Source organism: Perca fluviatilis, chromosome 8 (assembly GCF_010015445.1).
Source record: "Perca fluviatilis chromosome 8, GENO_Pfluv_1.0, whole genome shotgun sequence".
Lineage (NCBI taxonomy): Eukaryota > Metazoa > Chordata > Actinopteri > Perciformes > Percidae > Perca > Perca fluviatilis.
The window spans coordinates 5,574,727-5,593,049 of record NC_053119.1 but is presented as its reverse complement, the minus strand read 5'-3'; the positions used below and the strand labels follow the sequence as shown (position 1 = coordinate 5,593,049).

The window sequence follows — 18,323 nt, the reverse complement described above, 5'->3', positions numbered from 1 at the left end:
CCCACTTTTCATGCAGCGTGTGGTCCTCCATGTTTCCTTCTTCAAATTTGCCGGGCCCGGGAAGCTACGATACCCATTAGCAGCGTTAGCAGCACCGGTGAGTTAATCACACGACAGCGAAAACGCGAAAGGTGGAGCAGTGTGTCCTGTATGTCCCTTACCGGCTACCGTATTTCAAGATTGAGCATGAAAATGGAGCGTCAAGCCAATATGAATACTTGGAATTGATGGTGGAGGTAAATATTCATGAAAAAGGACAAACGTTTGTGAAACAGGCAACACAGATTTTGATAATGAACGACTAAAATGTTACACACTGGACCTTTAAAAAGGCAATAAAAGCCTTCAAACAATCTAAAAATGACAGTAAATCATAAGTTATGCTTCTGCTTTAAATCTACGCCGTGGCTACGTACGTAGGTACGTGGAGACACGGACCTACGCTGCAGCCTGACGTGCACCTCTCAAATGTAACTACACGTGGCGGCGACGCACGTCGCTCGGCCGTGGCTTGGTAGCGTTGCGTTCCCCCCCGACTCATTTCCTGGTTCTCCTTTTCCATAAACAACATGAAATCAAGGAGAGGGTTAACTTCTCCTGCTCCAGATCTCCCACCTTGGTCAGAAAGAACAGGGGGAGACCCTTTGTTCCTCTCACTTTGACTCTAGAGTCGCTACTCACTCTGAATATAATAGCCAGCACTCTCTCACTTCTCCCTCGCTCTACCACACACTCCCCACACACACACACACACACACACACACCAGCGCTCAAGTATAAACTTCAGGCCACTTACGCAGGCTACGGCGAAAGCTCTGCGTGGAGCCTCCGCACGACCATAACTCACACAAGGTTGGATTTGTTTTTTTACTGTTTTCTAATGTTTTATAGAAAAAATGATTGGCAGATTAATCAATAATGAAAATAACGTCATGCAACTTTGTTGGCCAATATCAATCAAAATATATATATAACAGGAAACTAGTCAGAGACCTATGGAAGCTGAAATCATACCTGCAAACTAACCGTTTTGAATGGGAAAATGTCATCCACGTGAATCGTGCAGATCCAACGAGTTTTTATTTGGCACCGGTGCCTTAACGACCGTTATCTATCGGACCAAATAGCAACGCAGATTTTGGTGCCTTATTTAGGTGCCACTTAAATGCCAGCGCTTCTCTCTGATGCTCCAAAAACGGACGTTAGAGGGAACTGAAACATCGCCGCAAGGGACGCTAGTTAACACTACACTCAACAGCAGGTAATGTTAGCCTACCGTTAGCTAGTTAACACTACATTCGACAGCAGGTAACGTTAGCCTATCATTAGCTAGTTAACACTAAACTCGACAGCAGGTAACGTTAGCCTACCGTTAGCTAGTTAACACTACACTCGACAGCAGGTAACGTTAGCCTACCATTAGCTAGTTAACACTACACTCGACAGCAGGTAACGTTAGCCTACCATTAGCTAGTTAACACTACACTCGACAGCAGGTAACGTTAGCCTACCATTAGCTAGTTAACACTACACTCGACAGCAGGTAACGTTAGCCTACCGTTAGCTAGTTAACACTACACTCGACAGCAGGTAACGTTAGCCTACCGTTAGCTAGTTAACACTAAACTCGACAGCAGGTAACGTTAGCCTACCGTTAGCTAGAAGCTGGAGTAAACACAGTTAAAATGCTGACAGCTAAACGGTGTAAAAGTGTGTCTGTATTTCACTGGAGAGGATTCCAACAACAGTTTGTAGATGTTGCGTTCACTTGAAACTCGCCTCGCCAGCCTCGTGCTGCATTCATAGTTATTGTAAAATACCCTTTTCCCATCCAGTGGTTGTTTTTGTCGTTTATCAGGAATTTACTGGTGAAATAATTTATTGTTATTACACTTTCAATAAATCATTTAATTTTGATCCCGTGGCCTTAGCAATAAACAAAAATGTGTCACCTTTTTCAGACCTTCTGAGCTTGCAGGTATGTGAAATAAAATCCCCGACTTTGACAGAGGCCGAAAGAAAGAAAGAATCCTAAAAAAAAAAAATCATCCAAGTGTCTAAGTATTGGTTTATCCTTGCTCCTTTTTTGGAGGAAACACGTAGAGGAACAATCAACCTCAACATTCAGCCCTAACGATGAGTTTGGCATCTGCATGTGTTCTTTTTATTTCTCAACTTGTGAATGTGTGGTAAACTGCTGAGGCATTGTTGGTCCTGCAGAGCGGCGATTCAGTTTCCCTGAGCTCACCTCAAACAGACAGTGGATGGGCGCGGCAGTGCTCTGAGTCAGCAGACTCATCCTCTCTTTGAACAAGGCCTTGTCGTTCAGCTCCCCCGAGCCCTGAGGCAACACAAACAAACACATGACCAGCTTGGTTAACATTGAATGCTGCTCAGAGATTTTTCTGCATTGACAATTTTTTGCTTTTAATACTTGAAGTACATTCCCCTGATGATACTTGCATACTTTTACTTAAATAACATTTTCAATGCAGGACTTTTACTTGTAACAGAGTATTTTTACAGAGTGGTATTCTAAATACTTCTTCCACCGCTGGAAACAACAAACTGGGATGAAAGGAACCACAGCTCTGTTCCTCTGTGTGAGTGTGTGTGTGTGCGTGCGTGAAAGTGTGTGTGTGTGTGTGTGTGTGTGTGTGTGTGTGTGTGTGTGTGTGTGTGTGTGAGAAAGTGTGTGCGTTCTTGTTTAACTACGTTTGTGGGGTCCAATAACCGGGAAGACGGTATACTTGCGGGGTCCGGACAGCTTTGTGGGGCCAAAATGCTGGACCCCACAAGTTTAAAGGGCTGTTTGAGGGTTAAGACTTGGTTTTAGGATTAGGGATAGAATTAGGTTATGGTTAGGGTGAGGGTAAGGGTTAAGGTTAGGCATTTAGTTGTGATGGTTAAGGTTAGGGTAAAGGTTAAGGTTAGGCATTTAGTTGTGATGGTTAAGGTTAGGGTAAGGGTTAAGGTTAGGCATTTAGTTGTGATGGTTAAGGTTAGGGTAAGGGTTAAGGTTAGGCATTTAGTTGTGATGGTTAAGGTGGCTAGGGAATGCATTATGTCAATGACGGGTCCCCACAGATATAGTGCCACGCACTACGTGTGTGTGTGTGTGTGACTCACAGTGTGCGTGTCCTGCAGCTTCCCCAGGTTGATGTACTCCACCGCAGCCTCGAAGGTGCTCAGACAGTAGCTGAGCTCGTCTTTACTGGAGTGGCTGAAGCAGAAGTTCCTGATGTAGCTCAGGTTGGCCATCCTGAGGACAAAACACCAAAGTCACTCACCGATGAAATGACTTGAGTTTATTTTGAACATGTCTTTACTGCGCAGCCTCCAACTGACGGAGACAACGTAAATTGTACAATTGACAAAAAAGTGTGAAGTCTTCTGGTAGCTGTGCCAAGAGAAATCTCAATAAATAAGAAAATGTGCATTTCGGTAAGGGCAAGAAAACCAACAAAAATATCTTTCAAAATTATTGTAAATGACTCAAATAAGGATTTCCATGTTCGTAAAGGAGTAGGAAGAAGATAAACACAATTTTTTGGACTCCTCAAAAAGCTCCCCGGTATTTGATGTGTGATTGGATGCTACCAATACCTTTTTTAAACAAGGTTTTTAGTAATGTTATTACAATTACAATTTTCAGCAATCCATCCCCCCAAAAACCCACAACACATTTCTCTCTCAACCTCTGCCGTACTACAACAATCAAAAAACAAAAAAAATGATATGTCAGTGTCAGAGTAGCAGCTCCCCTACGTCGTCTTCTTTTACAAACCGGTCAAATGACAAAAAGGGACTTGATTTGGGAATTGACTTGCCTTAAAAAGTTGCAGTAGGTAAGACTTATAAACTAACTTTCTGTCATATTTGCTGAAACTGACCCTATGTTCCAGTAGAACTACATGAAGCAGGTCATTTAAAAAAAATAATCTGGCTCCACCTACAGCCTGTAGTGCGATTTGCAAAAACCCACCGCTCCCTGTTTAGATGCACCAATCAGGGCCAGGGGGGGGGTGTCTAATTGCGTGTCGATCACTGCTCATGCACACGCATTCATTCTCCCTTGTGGGGGGAGGGGCTTAGGAGACCGTTTGGGCTTTAGTGTGAAAGGGGGAGGGACTGAGAAGTTGTCAGTTAAATTTGTTCAATTTTCAAGTCCTGGATCTTCACAATCCTACATACGGTACCTTTAACTAAAGACCTGTGACTTGACCCCAAAAAAATGACTTGAGACTTGGACCAAATGACTTGAGAATGACTTGGGACTTGAGCAAAGATGACTTGGTCCCAACACTATCACTCCAGATTGAACAACACAAACTTCATTGTGATTCTGGCTTTGAGCCATGTTTGCAGCATGACTCAGCAGATGAGAATGGCGATCCACCACTTTGCTCCAGACTGAAATATCTCAACAACTATTAGATTAAGATTCCATTTTTGAATGACTCCTACTGACTTTTTCCTTTCAGCTGCACCGCGAGGTTCATATTTTGTGCTTCACACATTCATGTTCCCCTCGTGATGAATTGTAATAACTTTAGTGATCCTTTGTGTCATCATCAGGTCAACTTTTTAATACTATGGTTTATGATCATGCTACCAAGCCTCACAGAGTTCCTATCATGGCTGTTGTGGTTTCATCCTTTTTCAGCTTCCCTCCACATGACTGATGACAAAGTGGAATTACACTACTGCACGTTTACATACTCCGGGGCTCTTTTCAGGTCCTTAAATTGCATCCATGTTTCCTTCCCTTCCCTTGCATCTTAGGACGTCCCACCGAGGAAACATGTGAGAGACACGAGGAAATGATACGAGGAGAGAGGAAACGAGGAAATGTGTTTTAGAGGGATGAGACGTCCTTTCCTCTGAAGCGTTGCGTGAATTCAGTCAGTTGTATGGGCGGACTAACGCCGCCTTCACACTGGCAGTTGAAATCAGCTCCGTAATACGCAATACGCCCCCAACGGACGTCGTACTGCACCGTTGAAAAGCTTCGGAAGCGACTCACAAAAATGGAAGAGAGACTAGAAGGACTGATAAGTGTCTGAATGTAAGATTCTCTCGGACATCTCTTGTACAGATATAAATAGAAAGGCCGCTGCGTGGAGAAAAGTTGCCCAGGACGATGACATGTCACGTCGGTTCAATGTGATATAGCGGTATAATGTCAATAGTTAAATGTCCGTTGCTAGCTAACCAATTAGCATTAGCAGGTTTGTTTATCAGTACCATAGCAACGCTAACTTCCGCTGGAATTGTTGGACAGGAACCGTCCATTGACACATACATACATACATACATACATACATACATACATACATACATACATACACATACATACATATAAATAATGGACCAATAGATCCCTTTGCTCTGGACGGAGACCAGTGAAGGATATTAGAAGCACTTTTCCGGTGATCCCTTGCTTTACTGCGCAGCCTCCAACTAACGGAGACAACGTAAATTGTACAATTGACAAAAAAGTGTGAAGTCTTCTGGTAGCTGTGCCAAGAGAAATCTCAATCATTCCCAATCTTACAGAGACGGAGAGCGTAGGTATATGTAAGGAGATAACATAGGCACAGGCTAATTATTGCTAACTAACATGCTAGTTAACATTAGCAATTAAACCTAAACAGCTAATGTAAGTCGAAACTGCCTGTGAGCTTCTCCTGTACTATACGGTAATTCCTCTACTGTGTGACAGTAAGTCTCGTGGTTATGACCCAATCGTTAGCCTATTGTTATAAAAGCGTCTGCTACGGAGCCATAACGTGAGATACAAGGTAATGGAGCCTTTTATACATCATCGTGTTTCTTTAGAAATAAACAACGGACAAATAGAGTCTTTAAACGCTTCAGATGTAAAGTTATTCGCAGTCAAGTGACGTAACAAAAAAATGGCGGTCAGTGGAATGCTAACAGGAGGTGATACCTTTGTAGCAACAAAATGGCGCCATAGGAGGTTCGAGTTCTGAAGCAAAGCTTACCCCCTTGGAACCGTCCGTAGCCTTTCGCAAGAGTAACATTTTTTGAACGCATCCGGATGACCAACTGACACGATCTTTTCGCACCGCACTCGTTCGGGCCCATTCGCATGCGGCCTGCGAATCTCCACGGGAAATTAATGACATCCGGTCGTTTCGAAGCCGCATCGGAGGCGATTTCAACTGCCAGTGTGAAGGCGGCGTTAGCAATGGCTTTCAGGGAAGATGCTCTCTCACATATCCTCGCTCATAGCTCCTCAGAGATCCATCCTCCATCCTAGCTCCTCGGGGCAGGAATAAGAGCTTTGAGACGACCTTCACGAAGGAGGGCCATAACGATTCCGGTTCAGGCGAGGAGATATCCAATAAGAGACTTAAGATTTACCCATGGATTTATTATTAGCCCTGGATGCAACGTTAATGGCGGAGCCCCGTTCATTCCTATGAGAGTTGTGCAGTGGTGTATCCGGCAAAAACATCTGGGTTTACTTCCGTGATATGTGACAGCCGATCATTGTTGTAAAGTAAGGGAGTACAAATACTTTGTTACTGCACTTAGGTTGAATTTTCACGTATCTGTACTTGGTTATTTATATTTCTTTAGATTATAACTTTTACTTTACTACATTTCCCCTAAGAATCTTCGTTACTAGCAGGAAAGGTTTTCGTACGTTGGGAGTGAAAGATTCTTTCTTACAAAAAAAATGTAACTCTGTTTTTCTCTGTACTATAAGTATGCCACAATAAAGTTCATAATCAATGTTTTCTTTTTCTTTTACTTTAAAGCGCCCATATTATGCTCATTTTCAGGTTCATAACTGTATTTTAAGGTTGTACCAGAATAGGTTTACATGGTTTAATTTTCAAAAAACACCATATTGTTGTTGTACTGCACAGCTCTCTCTCACTGCTGCAGATCCTCTTTTCACCTGGTCTCTGTTTTAGCTACAGAGTGAGACCTCTTTTCTTCTTCTGTATTATCTTTGATTACACTAGCACATGCGCAGTAGCTCAGATGTAGATCATGTCAGCTAGCTAACTCTAGAGACAGTAAAAGAAAGCCTGTTTCTCCAACTTTGGTCAGTTACAAGGCAGGATTAGCTGGGAGACTTCTAAATGAGGGCGCACATGGAAGTAGTTCTTTTGTAGATTATGGTGAACTTGTGTGTGTTGTAGCAGTGCTTTGCTATTGAAAACGACGTAGCATGCTAGCGTTAGCCGGCTAACGCTACGAGCTAACGGTTGTGGTTAGCCAGCTCATTTCGGACTGTGACGTCACAGTCCGAGGCCGATTTTGAACAGCTCACCAGGAGACTGAAAGCAGGACACGTTCAGAAACCGTATCTCACTCAGAACAGCATGGATGGATTTTTTTCAAAGTTTGTATGTGTGTGGAAGCACCAGAGACACAAAAGAACACCCCAAATCCCAGAAAAAGTGTTTTTTTCATAATATGGGCACTTTAACTTTTACTTATTAATTAAGTACATTTAATAACTCCGCCCATACAGCCGATGTATTCACGCAACGCTTCAGAGGAAAGGACGTCTCATCCCTCTAAAACACATTTTCTCGTTGCCTCTCTCCTCCGAGAGGGGCAAGAGGAGGACTCGAGGAGGCAATTTAAGGGCTATGCAGCGTTTTTTGTTTCCTCCAGACAACGCACAAATTCAAAAGGTCACAGTGAACCCCCGCCCCCGTCCCTGCTCACCAGTTGGGGATTTCTGTCTTCACCAGCAGGTAGAGGATGACGGAGAGCAGGTCGTCCGCGCACACAGCTTCTATACAGACTGCAGAGAAACACACACTCAGTTAGGTGAAACACTGAAAACACACAAACGTAAAACACATGAGGACACTCTCCCTTTGTCCAAACCAAAATGACTAAATTGACCGCTTCACAAACATTAATCAGAAGCGGATCGTACCACTCTGCAGGCTGACAGCGGGGGCTGTTGTGGGCCGATTAGATAAGATATCCAAAGCAAACTGGACAAACAGAATAAAGGCTAACAGAGTAGGTACTGTCCTACACGCTGATCGGATTACAAGGATGTTTAGCGATCACGGAGAGTTCAGTCTGCCTGTCCACAGAGGTGACCGGCCGACTGACTAGAGAAGGCTACATCCACACTACTACCTTTTAGTTTAAAAACAAATCACTTTTGCTACTTTTACGCCTCGTGTCCACACTATTCAGGAGTTTTCGAGCCCCTAAAACGGAGACATTTGGACACACAACTGCCGTTCTGGTTTTAAAACTCCAGGGTTGCTTTGTAGTCTGGACGGGCACAAATGTAGACCTTTGGAAACGAGGACCCAGTCAGTCAGTCTAATACATTTCTGCTCTTACTTTTCACCATTGTTGTTCTTTCTCCAAAGTATTTTTTGTTGTGTTTTCAACTCCTACATCCATGATTTTCAACTGCAGAGTCAACGTCAGACCATCTGCTTCCTGTTTACATCGGCACGCACATGCCCAGTGTGTGTGAAAAGTCATGCGATATGTGTTGTCAGACGTGTAAATATGTAAGGAGATTAGTTCTGCTACTGGAGCTAAAACTCTTGTGTGGACATTGATCGTTTTGGTCTCAAAAAGCTGTGTAAAAATGAGAACGTTGTAGTGTAGATGTAGCCACACTTCTCCAATAATCATCAGAAATAAATGTGTAACAACAGCAGGAGATAGAAATGGAGGTAAAGAAACGCATGTGTAGAATGTTGTGATGTTGTGGGTAACTTAAATGACCACTTTTCTTTAAAATGACAGCAGAGTTCATAATTTCCCTCGTTTCTACTTATTGTTATCAACATATAAATGTGCAGCATCTCCTGACTGTTATAGTCTATGCTGTTATAGTTTAGACACTGAGCTCCTCTCTCTTTCCATCTGTGTGCATCCATGTCCCAGAAATGCTTGTTACTAACTTAGCTCTTATTCCCCAGAGTCCTTATGTTTTTTCGCCCAGCAGTTTTCCTTGGATTAGGGTGGTACATAAATCATGGTTGCAGCTGTTGCCGTGGTCCTGCTCCGCGCCCTGCTATGCCCTGCTACACCATGCTACGCTCTGCAGTGCCCTGCTACGTTCTGCAACGTCCTGCTATGTCCTGCTATGGCCTGCTACGCCCCGCAGTGCCCTGCTACGTCCTGCTACATCCTGCTACGCCCTGCAGTGCCCTGCTACGTCCTCCTACGTCCTGCTACGTCCTGCTATGCCCTGCAGTGCCCTGCTACGTCCTCCTACGTCCTGCTACATCCTGCTACGCCCTGCAGTGCCCTGCTACGTCCTCCTACGTCCTGCTACGTCCTGCTATGCCCTGCAGTGCCCTGCTACGTCCTGCTACGTCCTGCTATGCCCTGCAGTACCCTGCTACACCATGAACTACTACAACTACTATTATTTCTAGTCACTGTTCCATTGTCTTTATTGTGACTATTATTGCCGCTGTTCATCACCCCCCCAACCGGCACAGTCAGACACCGCCTACCAAGAGCCTTGGTCTGTCCAAGGTTTCTTCCTAAAAGGGAGTTTTTCCTCGCCACTGTTGCACTAAATGCTTGCTCTTGGGGGAATTACTGAAACATTTGTAAATTATAGAGTGTGGTCTAGACATTCTATCTGTAAAGTGTCTTGAGATAACTCTTGTTATGATTTGATACTCTAAATAAAACTGAATTGAATTGACTGGTAGAAGTGTTGAATTGCAGTAAAAATTAAGTTCCACTCTTCAGATTCATTCATTTTAACTTTTATCAGCAAACATCATGAGCGGTAACCCTTTTGATCTAGAGACGGAAATCAGAAAACTGAAGAACTGGATATTTAATAAACAGATATATTCACACACACCCACACGAGCTGTCCTCGACTAACACTCACATGATTTTGTCGGCCAATCAATTAGTTCATTTCATCGACAGATCTGTAAAGCTGAGTTTCTCCACAAAGAATCATGAAAAACCACCACTTCAAACCTTGTGTTTACCAACGATGTGTTCATAGGTTTCTTGGAAATAAGTCATTCAGCATGAAAAAGCAATAAAAAAATGACTAACCGTCTTAAGAAATCTTATTCGACTGAGACCAAAACAACCGATTACAACAAAGCACGCAACAACTAACTCCCCCCCCAGACAGGTGAACTGGGACTCAGTTGGCTGCTCGTCTGTCAACAGTTATGATGGTTAACAAGGGTTGGCTATCGGTCAGAGGAAAAAAAAATAAAATCTGAAATAGCATCCCTAGTTTATTATAAATAAAAATGGGTAATGTGAAGAGATGTTCATGGATGTAGTTTAGGGAGGTGCTACACTAAACTACCAGAAGTACGTGGACACTTCTGACCACCCACGTCTGGGTACTGTTGGTCTGCAGCTGTTTTTCCTGATTTGGACTCTTTAGATCCAACGAATGGAAATCTGAATATTTTTAATTTTGAAAAAAACTTTCAAGAATTAACAATAATTTGGAGGCCCCCCCCTGCATTGACTCCTGACTCCCCTGTTGAAGATCGCTGGATTAGTCGACTATTCGACTAGGAGGGGGCAGCATTTAAAAAAAAAAAACAAAGACCCCGACGGGGCATACCGGTGCCTCTGGGGGTCTGGGTGGCGGTCAGGGCGACTCGGCGCAGGCAGAGCAGTTTGAGGAGCGGGGAGGTCTGCTGGTTGAGCTGACTCAGCTCTCTCTTTGCCCGAGACAAGTTTATACTGCAGAAAACACAACAACAGGAGGAGCACAACATAAGATATAATAAGATCAACTTTTATTGTCCCGTAGGAAATCAAACTAACCCAAATTCCACGTAGGGAAACTACTGTGGCAATAAACTCCTTTCTGAAACTTCTGAAAAGGTTCTTACAGTCAGCAGAACAGTTTGAGGAGAGTTAAACATGTCACTGAGAAACAACAGTATATTATCACAAGGTATAATTCCATACTTCGGTCACATCAAATTAGAGCTGCAACTATCAGTAGGTCCATTACGATACCAATAAAGAAAAATATGATGCAAAAATGGCAAAAAATATGTTTTTAGCCTCTCAAATAGAATAGTTTCTGGCACTTTTATATCATTCATATCATCATTTCTGTTTTATATTATAAACCTTAATATCTTTGTGTTTTGGACTTTAAAAAAGCTAAAACATTTAAAGGCATCACCTTGGTCTTTGAGAAACCGAGATAGACATGGATTGGATATAAACCGCCTATCATATGCACGGACTATCAGGTGCTGCAACATGTTGAACAGACCTGAACTCCGGTTTGACTCCCAGCTCTTTCTGCTGCAGCTCCTGCAGACTCCTGCTGGTTTTGTTGAAGGCGGCGTCCTGTTGACGAGAAGCAGAGCAGACATGAGAGCCGCTCTGCGACATATTACATCCGCATGAAAACACTCCCCGAGTACTAGGGATCGACGATATATATTTATATAGAGGCCCTGGCCAGTTATCAGGCCGGTTTTTGTTCGTTTGTTTCATAAGATGATTTTTTCGGGCATTTTAGACGAAGACATGAAAGGGGAGCGAGAGGGGGGAATGACATGCAGCAAAGGGCCGCAGGTCGGAGTCGAACCCAACGATATCTGACTCTCTCTTACTGGGTATCACGTTGGAAGTTTCTACTTGACTAAATACTTGCTTAAAGCATTTAAACTAAGTTTTGTGATGGACTTTGTAACATTACAAAATCTTTATTTTGACTTAAAGATTTTCATTTTCACTGTAAATGTAAAATGCATATTGGTTCCAAATATGGGTCATCGGTTTCATTCATTACAAATGCTGGCAATAACTCGTCTCTAGACTTTATCCGTGCACTATTGGACTTATTTGCACTATACCACCATGACACACCCCCTCTCATAGAGCACCTTACCATGCAGACTGAATCACAGGGTCAGTCCCTGCCCTGTCACTGCAAGCCTCTCATGCTTATACATCACTTAGTACGTTCATGTGGCTTTTTGGATTTCTTATTTAATATCTTTTCTTTTATGGTCCATATTATTCATGTGGATTTGTCATTTTATCATCCTGTTTATGATGTATGTGTATGTTGTGTGTGATGTCATTAAGCTACTGGGACCTTGAATTTCCCCTTGGGGATCAATAAAGTATGTATGTATGTATGTATATGTATCTGTCTGTCTGTCTGTCTGTCTGTCTGTCTGTCTGTCTGTCTGTCTGTCTGTCTGTCTATCTGTCTGTCTGTCTGTCTGTCTGTCTATAAAAAACAGTATCGGTCGATCCCCGATCATACATACACATCAGCATCCAGTTTTTCTTATTTTCAAATCACACACACAGAAAATAAGAAAACGTACGATATCCTTTAGTAGAAAGCAGCTCCAACAAAACTGTTAAGTGTCCAGAGGAACCACGACAATGTTTCTGGAAATTAAAGTTGCTTAAGTGTTAAAAAAAGAAAAAATTAAGTAAAGTAATTTTCAAAGCTGTGAGCTCCGCAAATAAAACTCTGAATTCTCCATTGTAAAAGGGCAGAGGGAGAAATCTCAAAACCTGGACACATTGAGCCAAAACTATCTGTATGGAAAGACACTACAAGAGGAGAGAAGATGTGTATGTATAAGATATTTAATAAGTAAGTATACGGTCAGTGTGGTAGAGCAGTGAGATCGCAAACATACCTGGCTGGCTTCAAGCGTTCCCACAAAGTTAAAAATTAAGTCATGGATACCATGATGAACGTACATCTGGGATAAGAAGAAAAACATTTCAGTTAACACAACAGCTGAGAGAAAGAAAAGTTGCAATCACAGCACCGGCATCGGTTTTATTAGCAAAAGTCAGAACAAAGAACCCAACTGAATTATTAATTTCAAGGGGATGTTTATATATATATATATATATATATATATATATAAGAGAGAGGCTTATATAAGACCACGAAGAAAGAGGAAGGATATAAAACCGCTAAAATATGAATTCAAGCACCAGAGGCCTGTACTACAAAGCAAGATTTGGCGTTAACGAGGTCACTTCAGGTTCAACCCAGGGTTTTGGGTATCATAACGGTGGATCACTTGTTACCGGGTTAAATCGCCGTGGTAACTTATGATGAAAACCTAAGCAGGTTAAATTGGAGATTAGAGACTAACCGGTGTAAAAGCACCGCCTACTGACCAATCAATACTCGATTGGTAACGGCATCACCGTTCTTAGAAGACTCGGTGTGCGGAGAGAGAGAGAGAGAGACAGAGAGCGAGAGAGACAGAGAGCGAGAGAGACAGAGAGCGAGAGAGACAGAGAGAGAGAGAGAGAGAGACAGAGAGCGAGAGAGACAGAGAGCGAGAGAGACAGAGAGAGAGAGAGACAGAGAGCGAGAGAGAGAGAGACAGAGAGAGAGAGAGAGAGAGAGCAGAGAGCCAGAGAGAGAGAGACAGAGAGCGAGAGAGAGAGAGAGAGACAGAGAGAGAGAGAGAGAGAGAGAGAGACAGAGAGAGAGAGACAGAGATCGAGAGAGCGAGAGAGAGAGAGAGAGAGAGAGAGAGACAGAGAGCGAGAGAGAGAGAGAGAGACAGAGAGAGAGACAGAGAGAGAGAGACAGAGATCGAGAGAGCGAGAGAGAGAGAGAGAGAGAGAGAGAGACAGAGAGCGAGAGAGAGACAGAGAGCGAGAGAGCGAGACAGAGAGAGACAGAGAGCGAGAGAGAGAGAGAGAGAGAGAGAGAGAGAGAGACAGAGAGAGAGAGAGAGAGACAGAGAGCGAGAGAGAGACAGAGAGCAAGAGAGAGAGAGAGAGAGAGAGAGAGAGGTGCATTCAGAAAAGTTAAAACATTTAGAGACCGACAACCCCGTTAACATTCCCTGATGGGTATTTTTAATGAAAGATACATATTTTCAGCTGAGGTAATTACATATCGGCTTCTTGAGCCGTGTGTTGCCAGTGCCACACATCGGTTTGAATTATGTTTTTATATATTTTATTTGCTCTCAGCATCACTTCCCACTGCCAGGGTTGCAACTGAAATAACAGTTTATGGAAAGCACAAGTGTAATTATGGTCAGATCTTGGTCCTGACTGATGGGGAACTGATATTGAGCATCAGCTATTTTTTTTGCCAGCTTTCCTTCCTGTTTTAGGAAGCAGCGACTGTATTGCGTTTTGCCTGTAAAACCGCGTCTGTGTTCTTCATATTTCTGCAGAATTATAGTTTTCTCTTCTTATGTAAAATATGCGGCTCTGGTAGATGTTTGCGATCGGTCGTGCTGAGCAAACACCGTTTTATGTGAATGCGTCTCTAGATTGGGAAACCCTGGGTTGATTGAACTAGCTGATGACCACTGTCGTGACCGCGGTTGTTAAGTTTGGTGAAGCCGGGGAACTGAAATAAATCCAGGGCACGGTGATCTTGATTCGTAGTACAGAGCCCTCTGGTTCGTCTGTTTTGGACACAAAGCTTACACCTCTACATACAAATATTAAAGCCTCCACTGGCTGCCAGTTAACTTCAGGGTGGGTTTTTATATTTTGAATGGTTTGAATGTCTTTTTAGCTTCATCAAATCGAGCGGGAACGTCAAAAACTAACCTTTACCAAAAGTAACTTTCAATCTACGTTTTAAAGTGATGGTTCGGAGTAATTCACCTAGGTCTTATTGACGACCTCGAAGCCAAACACCTTCCAGTTAACCTTGTTCAGTTAGCATAGTTAGCGTTAGTCGCTGAATATAGCGGGGCTAATGGACCCACGTTTAGTATCTGGTAAATGACTATACTGCCGAATGATTCAACGTCTACACTGTATTACATATTTTTATGTACTCATAAAACGATGGATTGAAAGTGATACAACAGAAGTTTATGTAAATAACACTTGCCTGCTGGCTTCTGCTCTCTGCTGTTGTTGTTGCTGCTGTGAGTCTAACTGCAGGTAGCAGCTGCAGCAGCAGAGAGCAGAAGAGAGCAGGAAGGTGTTCATAAACTTCTGGTGTACTTACAAATTTTCCAATCCATCGTTTTATGAGAGCATAACCTATTTGTACTAGTGTAGACCTTTGGTATCATTTCGGGCATTATTAGTCATTTAAGAGATACAAACGTGGGTCCATTAGCCCCGCGCTAAGCTATTCAGCGGCTAACGCTACTCTACGCTAACTCTCCCAATGTTAGACCCAGGTGAAAAAAGCTTTTGGGGGGTGTTTGGCTCAAGGTCGTGGTGCAAAGGACCCTAGGGTGAATTACTCCGAACCATCACTTTAAGAATTGATTCGTCTGTGAATGGTGGAGCTGAAAGACACTTAAAGCCCATTTAAGCATGGTTGTAAAATCACATTACAGTACTTGTCATTTAGCGGACACCTTTATCCAAAGCGACTTCCAATTAAGTGCTTTCAAGTGAAAGTACATTAGCTTTAAAGGGATACGCCACCGTTTGTTGAAATAGGGCTTATCACGGTCTCCCCTAGCTGTAGATAGGTGGGCCAACGCATTTTTTGTGCATGCATCGTTTTAGTCCGGTGCAACACCGGCAGCGCCGCGGCTAGTTAGCTTAGCGTAGTGAATGGAAGCCTATGTTGCCGGTTAGCATGTCGTGAGTAAAAGTGAGCCAACAAAAAACAAAAAAAAGAACCTAATTACTTGCACTGAGACAAAAAATGCATTGGCCCACCTATCTACAGCCAGGGTAGACCGTGATAAGAACTATTTCAACAAACGGTGGCATATTCCTTTAAATAATCCAAACTACAAAGAGCCATATGAAAGTACAACTATACGTTTTATTTAGTTTTTAGTTTTTATCATCCAAGGTGCAGTCAGAAGATGTGTAGGCTTTCAGCTGTCCTGAATGGGGAGCTCATTCTACCATTTAGGAGCCATTTAGGAGATATATACTCTTGACCAGGGATGAAAGGGGCCGAAACATTAAGTATCGTAAATCAATTGTGATGCAGAGTAAGAATGTGCACAATATTCCCTTATCAAGTCTGATGAAATGTGCTTCAGGCTACATTTACACGGCTACATTTAGTTTTATAAGCAGAGTTTTGAGCCAAAAGCGATCTCCGTGCACACACAAGTGTTTTTAGCAGAAGAACTCATCTTTAAATCTAAATAAAAATATCTCAACATTCTCGTATACTGGGCATAAACAGGAGGCGCCGTGTATACTCCGCCCGCTGCTGGTAGTTGCCATGGTAACGTTAGTGGCTTAGTCTCAGATAACGAGACGTCCTGACCCAATCAGGCGGAGAAACGTTGGCGTCAGTGTCGGTGTTGGCAAACGTCTCAGTTTTTTCGAAATTGAGACTGCTCTGGGGAAACGCCAGAGCAGGGGGAACGAGAGGGGGAAACGCCAGAGCAGGGGGAACGAGAGGGGGAAACGCCAGAGCAGGGGGAATGCTTAAAGGACAATTCCGGCTCAAAATGAACCTAGGGGTTAATAACACAGGTGTACCGAGTCAATGGTTGTCTGGGAGATGTCTTCATTCTACGGTTCACACAGCGTTCGTGGTTCGAGTGCTCATGACTGTTTTCCCGAGATGGCGCCCGCATGTAAACATGAACGGTACTGTCTTTCTAAACTATCTTTTTAATAAACTGTGTGTACACTTACAAAGTTCTCAATGCTTCGGTTTACATGTAGGGACCTTCATTATGCTACCGTGTAAGTGTGGTGCTATTTTGAGCCTTTTTAGTGGTGTAGAAATAGAGATTTACCCTCTGCCCGAAAGCTAGCGTTAGCAGCTAATCACTGGTTCGCGCTAGCTTGTTCCAAGCTAAATACACATTCGATTAGCATGAAAACAAATCCCAGACAACGGTCGACTCGGTACACATGTGTTATTAACCCCTAGGTTCATTTTGCGCCAGAATTGACCTTTAAAAAAGGTCCCATGGCATGAAAATGTCACTTTATGAGGTTTTTTTAGCATTAATATGAGTCCCCCCAGCCTGCCTATGGTCCCCCAGTGGCTAGAAATGGTGATAGGTGTAAACCAAGCCCTGGGTATCCTGCTCTGCCTTTGAGAAAATGAAAGCTCAGATGGGCCGATCTGGAATCTTCTCCTTATGGAGGTCACAGTATTAGTATTAGGGGACCACTGAGGCCTATATAAAAGCATCCAAAGAGCACCGTGTCACGGGACCTTTAACGGTGTTAACGTAGCAAAAGATATTTGTTTTCAAACCATAACATAGCAATGTAAATGTAGCCTCAGAAAGAAACCTCTTTGGACTTGAACCCATTTCCTGAAACTAGAGCGGGTGAAGTGGATGTGTGTAATAACTCTGAGGGAAGTTACCTCGACCGCCTGTTTGAGAAGAGTCATCTGAAGCTCCTGCTTCGCCAGAAGTTTCTGTAGGAACAGAAAACACACATTCACCAGAGCAGTAAATGCAGAGCAATTCATTCGTTAGCGTTCAGGATGTGATGCAACTCATCCCGTTACCGAGATTAGGCCGAACGTCGAGACGAGGGAGAGACGCGGCAGATCGTATTAGAGTCCAGAGAAGGCTTAACAAGACGTTCTCGTGTCCTGTGGCGTCATCACTGACCTACATGTCCGTGCCACAGCTGAGGGGTCAGGGCATTCAGAGGACACCGCTTACTCTGGAGCAGTGTCTTTTTGGCAAAATGTTTTTCAGTTCCAAGCCTGTAGTTACTTCTGCGGTCTAGTTTTTCCTCGCTGTTTTGGAAGTTTGTCACCTTTTCTTGAAGGTGTTGTCGTTTGTTTTGACCTATTCTTGCTTTTCTTCCTTACTTTTTTCAGTTTTTGTCATTTTTATTTTTTAAGTTTGTCACTTATTCGAATTTTTTGTCACTTTTGTCCCTCTAGTGTTGACTTCCTTCTTTCTACTAAGTTTTTATTACTATTTTCGACCGATTCTTGCCTCACTTCCTTATTTCTACTGTCTTTTTCCAGGTTTTGTCGGGTTTAAAAAAATATATATATATACTTTTTGTCTCCTTTTTCCATCAGCATTTAAATGTTTTCCAGGTCCAAGGCTGACATCGCTGTATTGTTCCTCTTTATAGAGACTTTTCTACCAAAAATTATTCACGCTGGTTAGGGGGTACATGGCTTAAAAAAACTGTTCAAAGGGGGAACATTATTGAAAACAGCTTGAGAACCAGTGCTGTACACAACCTGAAGGGCACACTCACACTGCTCCTCCTCCTTAAACAAAGACTCACAGAGACCAAAACTAACGACGCACGCAACTCTAAACTGGCATTTTTTTCTTCAGCAGTAAGTTGTCCTCAAACAGTCAACAAAGTGTGAATAATATCAGCTGTAAAGTGGGACAAATTTAATAACTCACAGAACAGGTTGTGACATTATGATGGCC

The 18,323-nt window shown here is 43.0% G+C and overlaps 1 protein-coding gene across 1 annotated transcript in view; it reads right to left on the bottom strand.

The window, feature by feature from the left end:
• The window catches only part of ankrd27 (ankyrin repeat domain 27 (VPS9 domain)), a 74,184-nt gene that overhangs the window by 32,993 nt on the left and 22,868 nt on the right, over window positions 1-18,323 (bottom strand). Inside the window, exons 6-12 of the mRNA XM_039808138.1 lie at window positions 17,276-17,329; window positions 12,660-12,725; window positions 11,264-11,340; window positions 10,595-10,716; window positions 7,717-7,795; window positions 3,130-3,262; window positions 2,249-2,341 (exon numbers count right to left, since the gene is read on the bottom strand). Of these exons, the coding sequence (XP_039664072.1) occupies window positions 2,249-2,341; window positions 3,130-3,262; window positions 7,717-7,795; window positions 10,595-10,716; window positions 11,264-11,340; window positions 12,660-12,725; window positions 17,276-17,329 (624 nt within the window). The remainder of the gene's footprint in view (window positions 1-2,248; window positions 2,342-3,129; window positions 3,263-7,716; window positions 7,796-10,594; window positions 10,717-11,263; window positions 11,341-12,659; window positions 12,726-17,275; window positions 17,330-18,323) is intronic.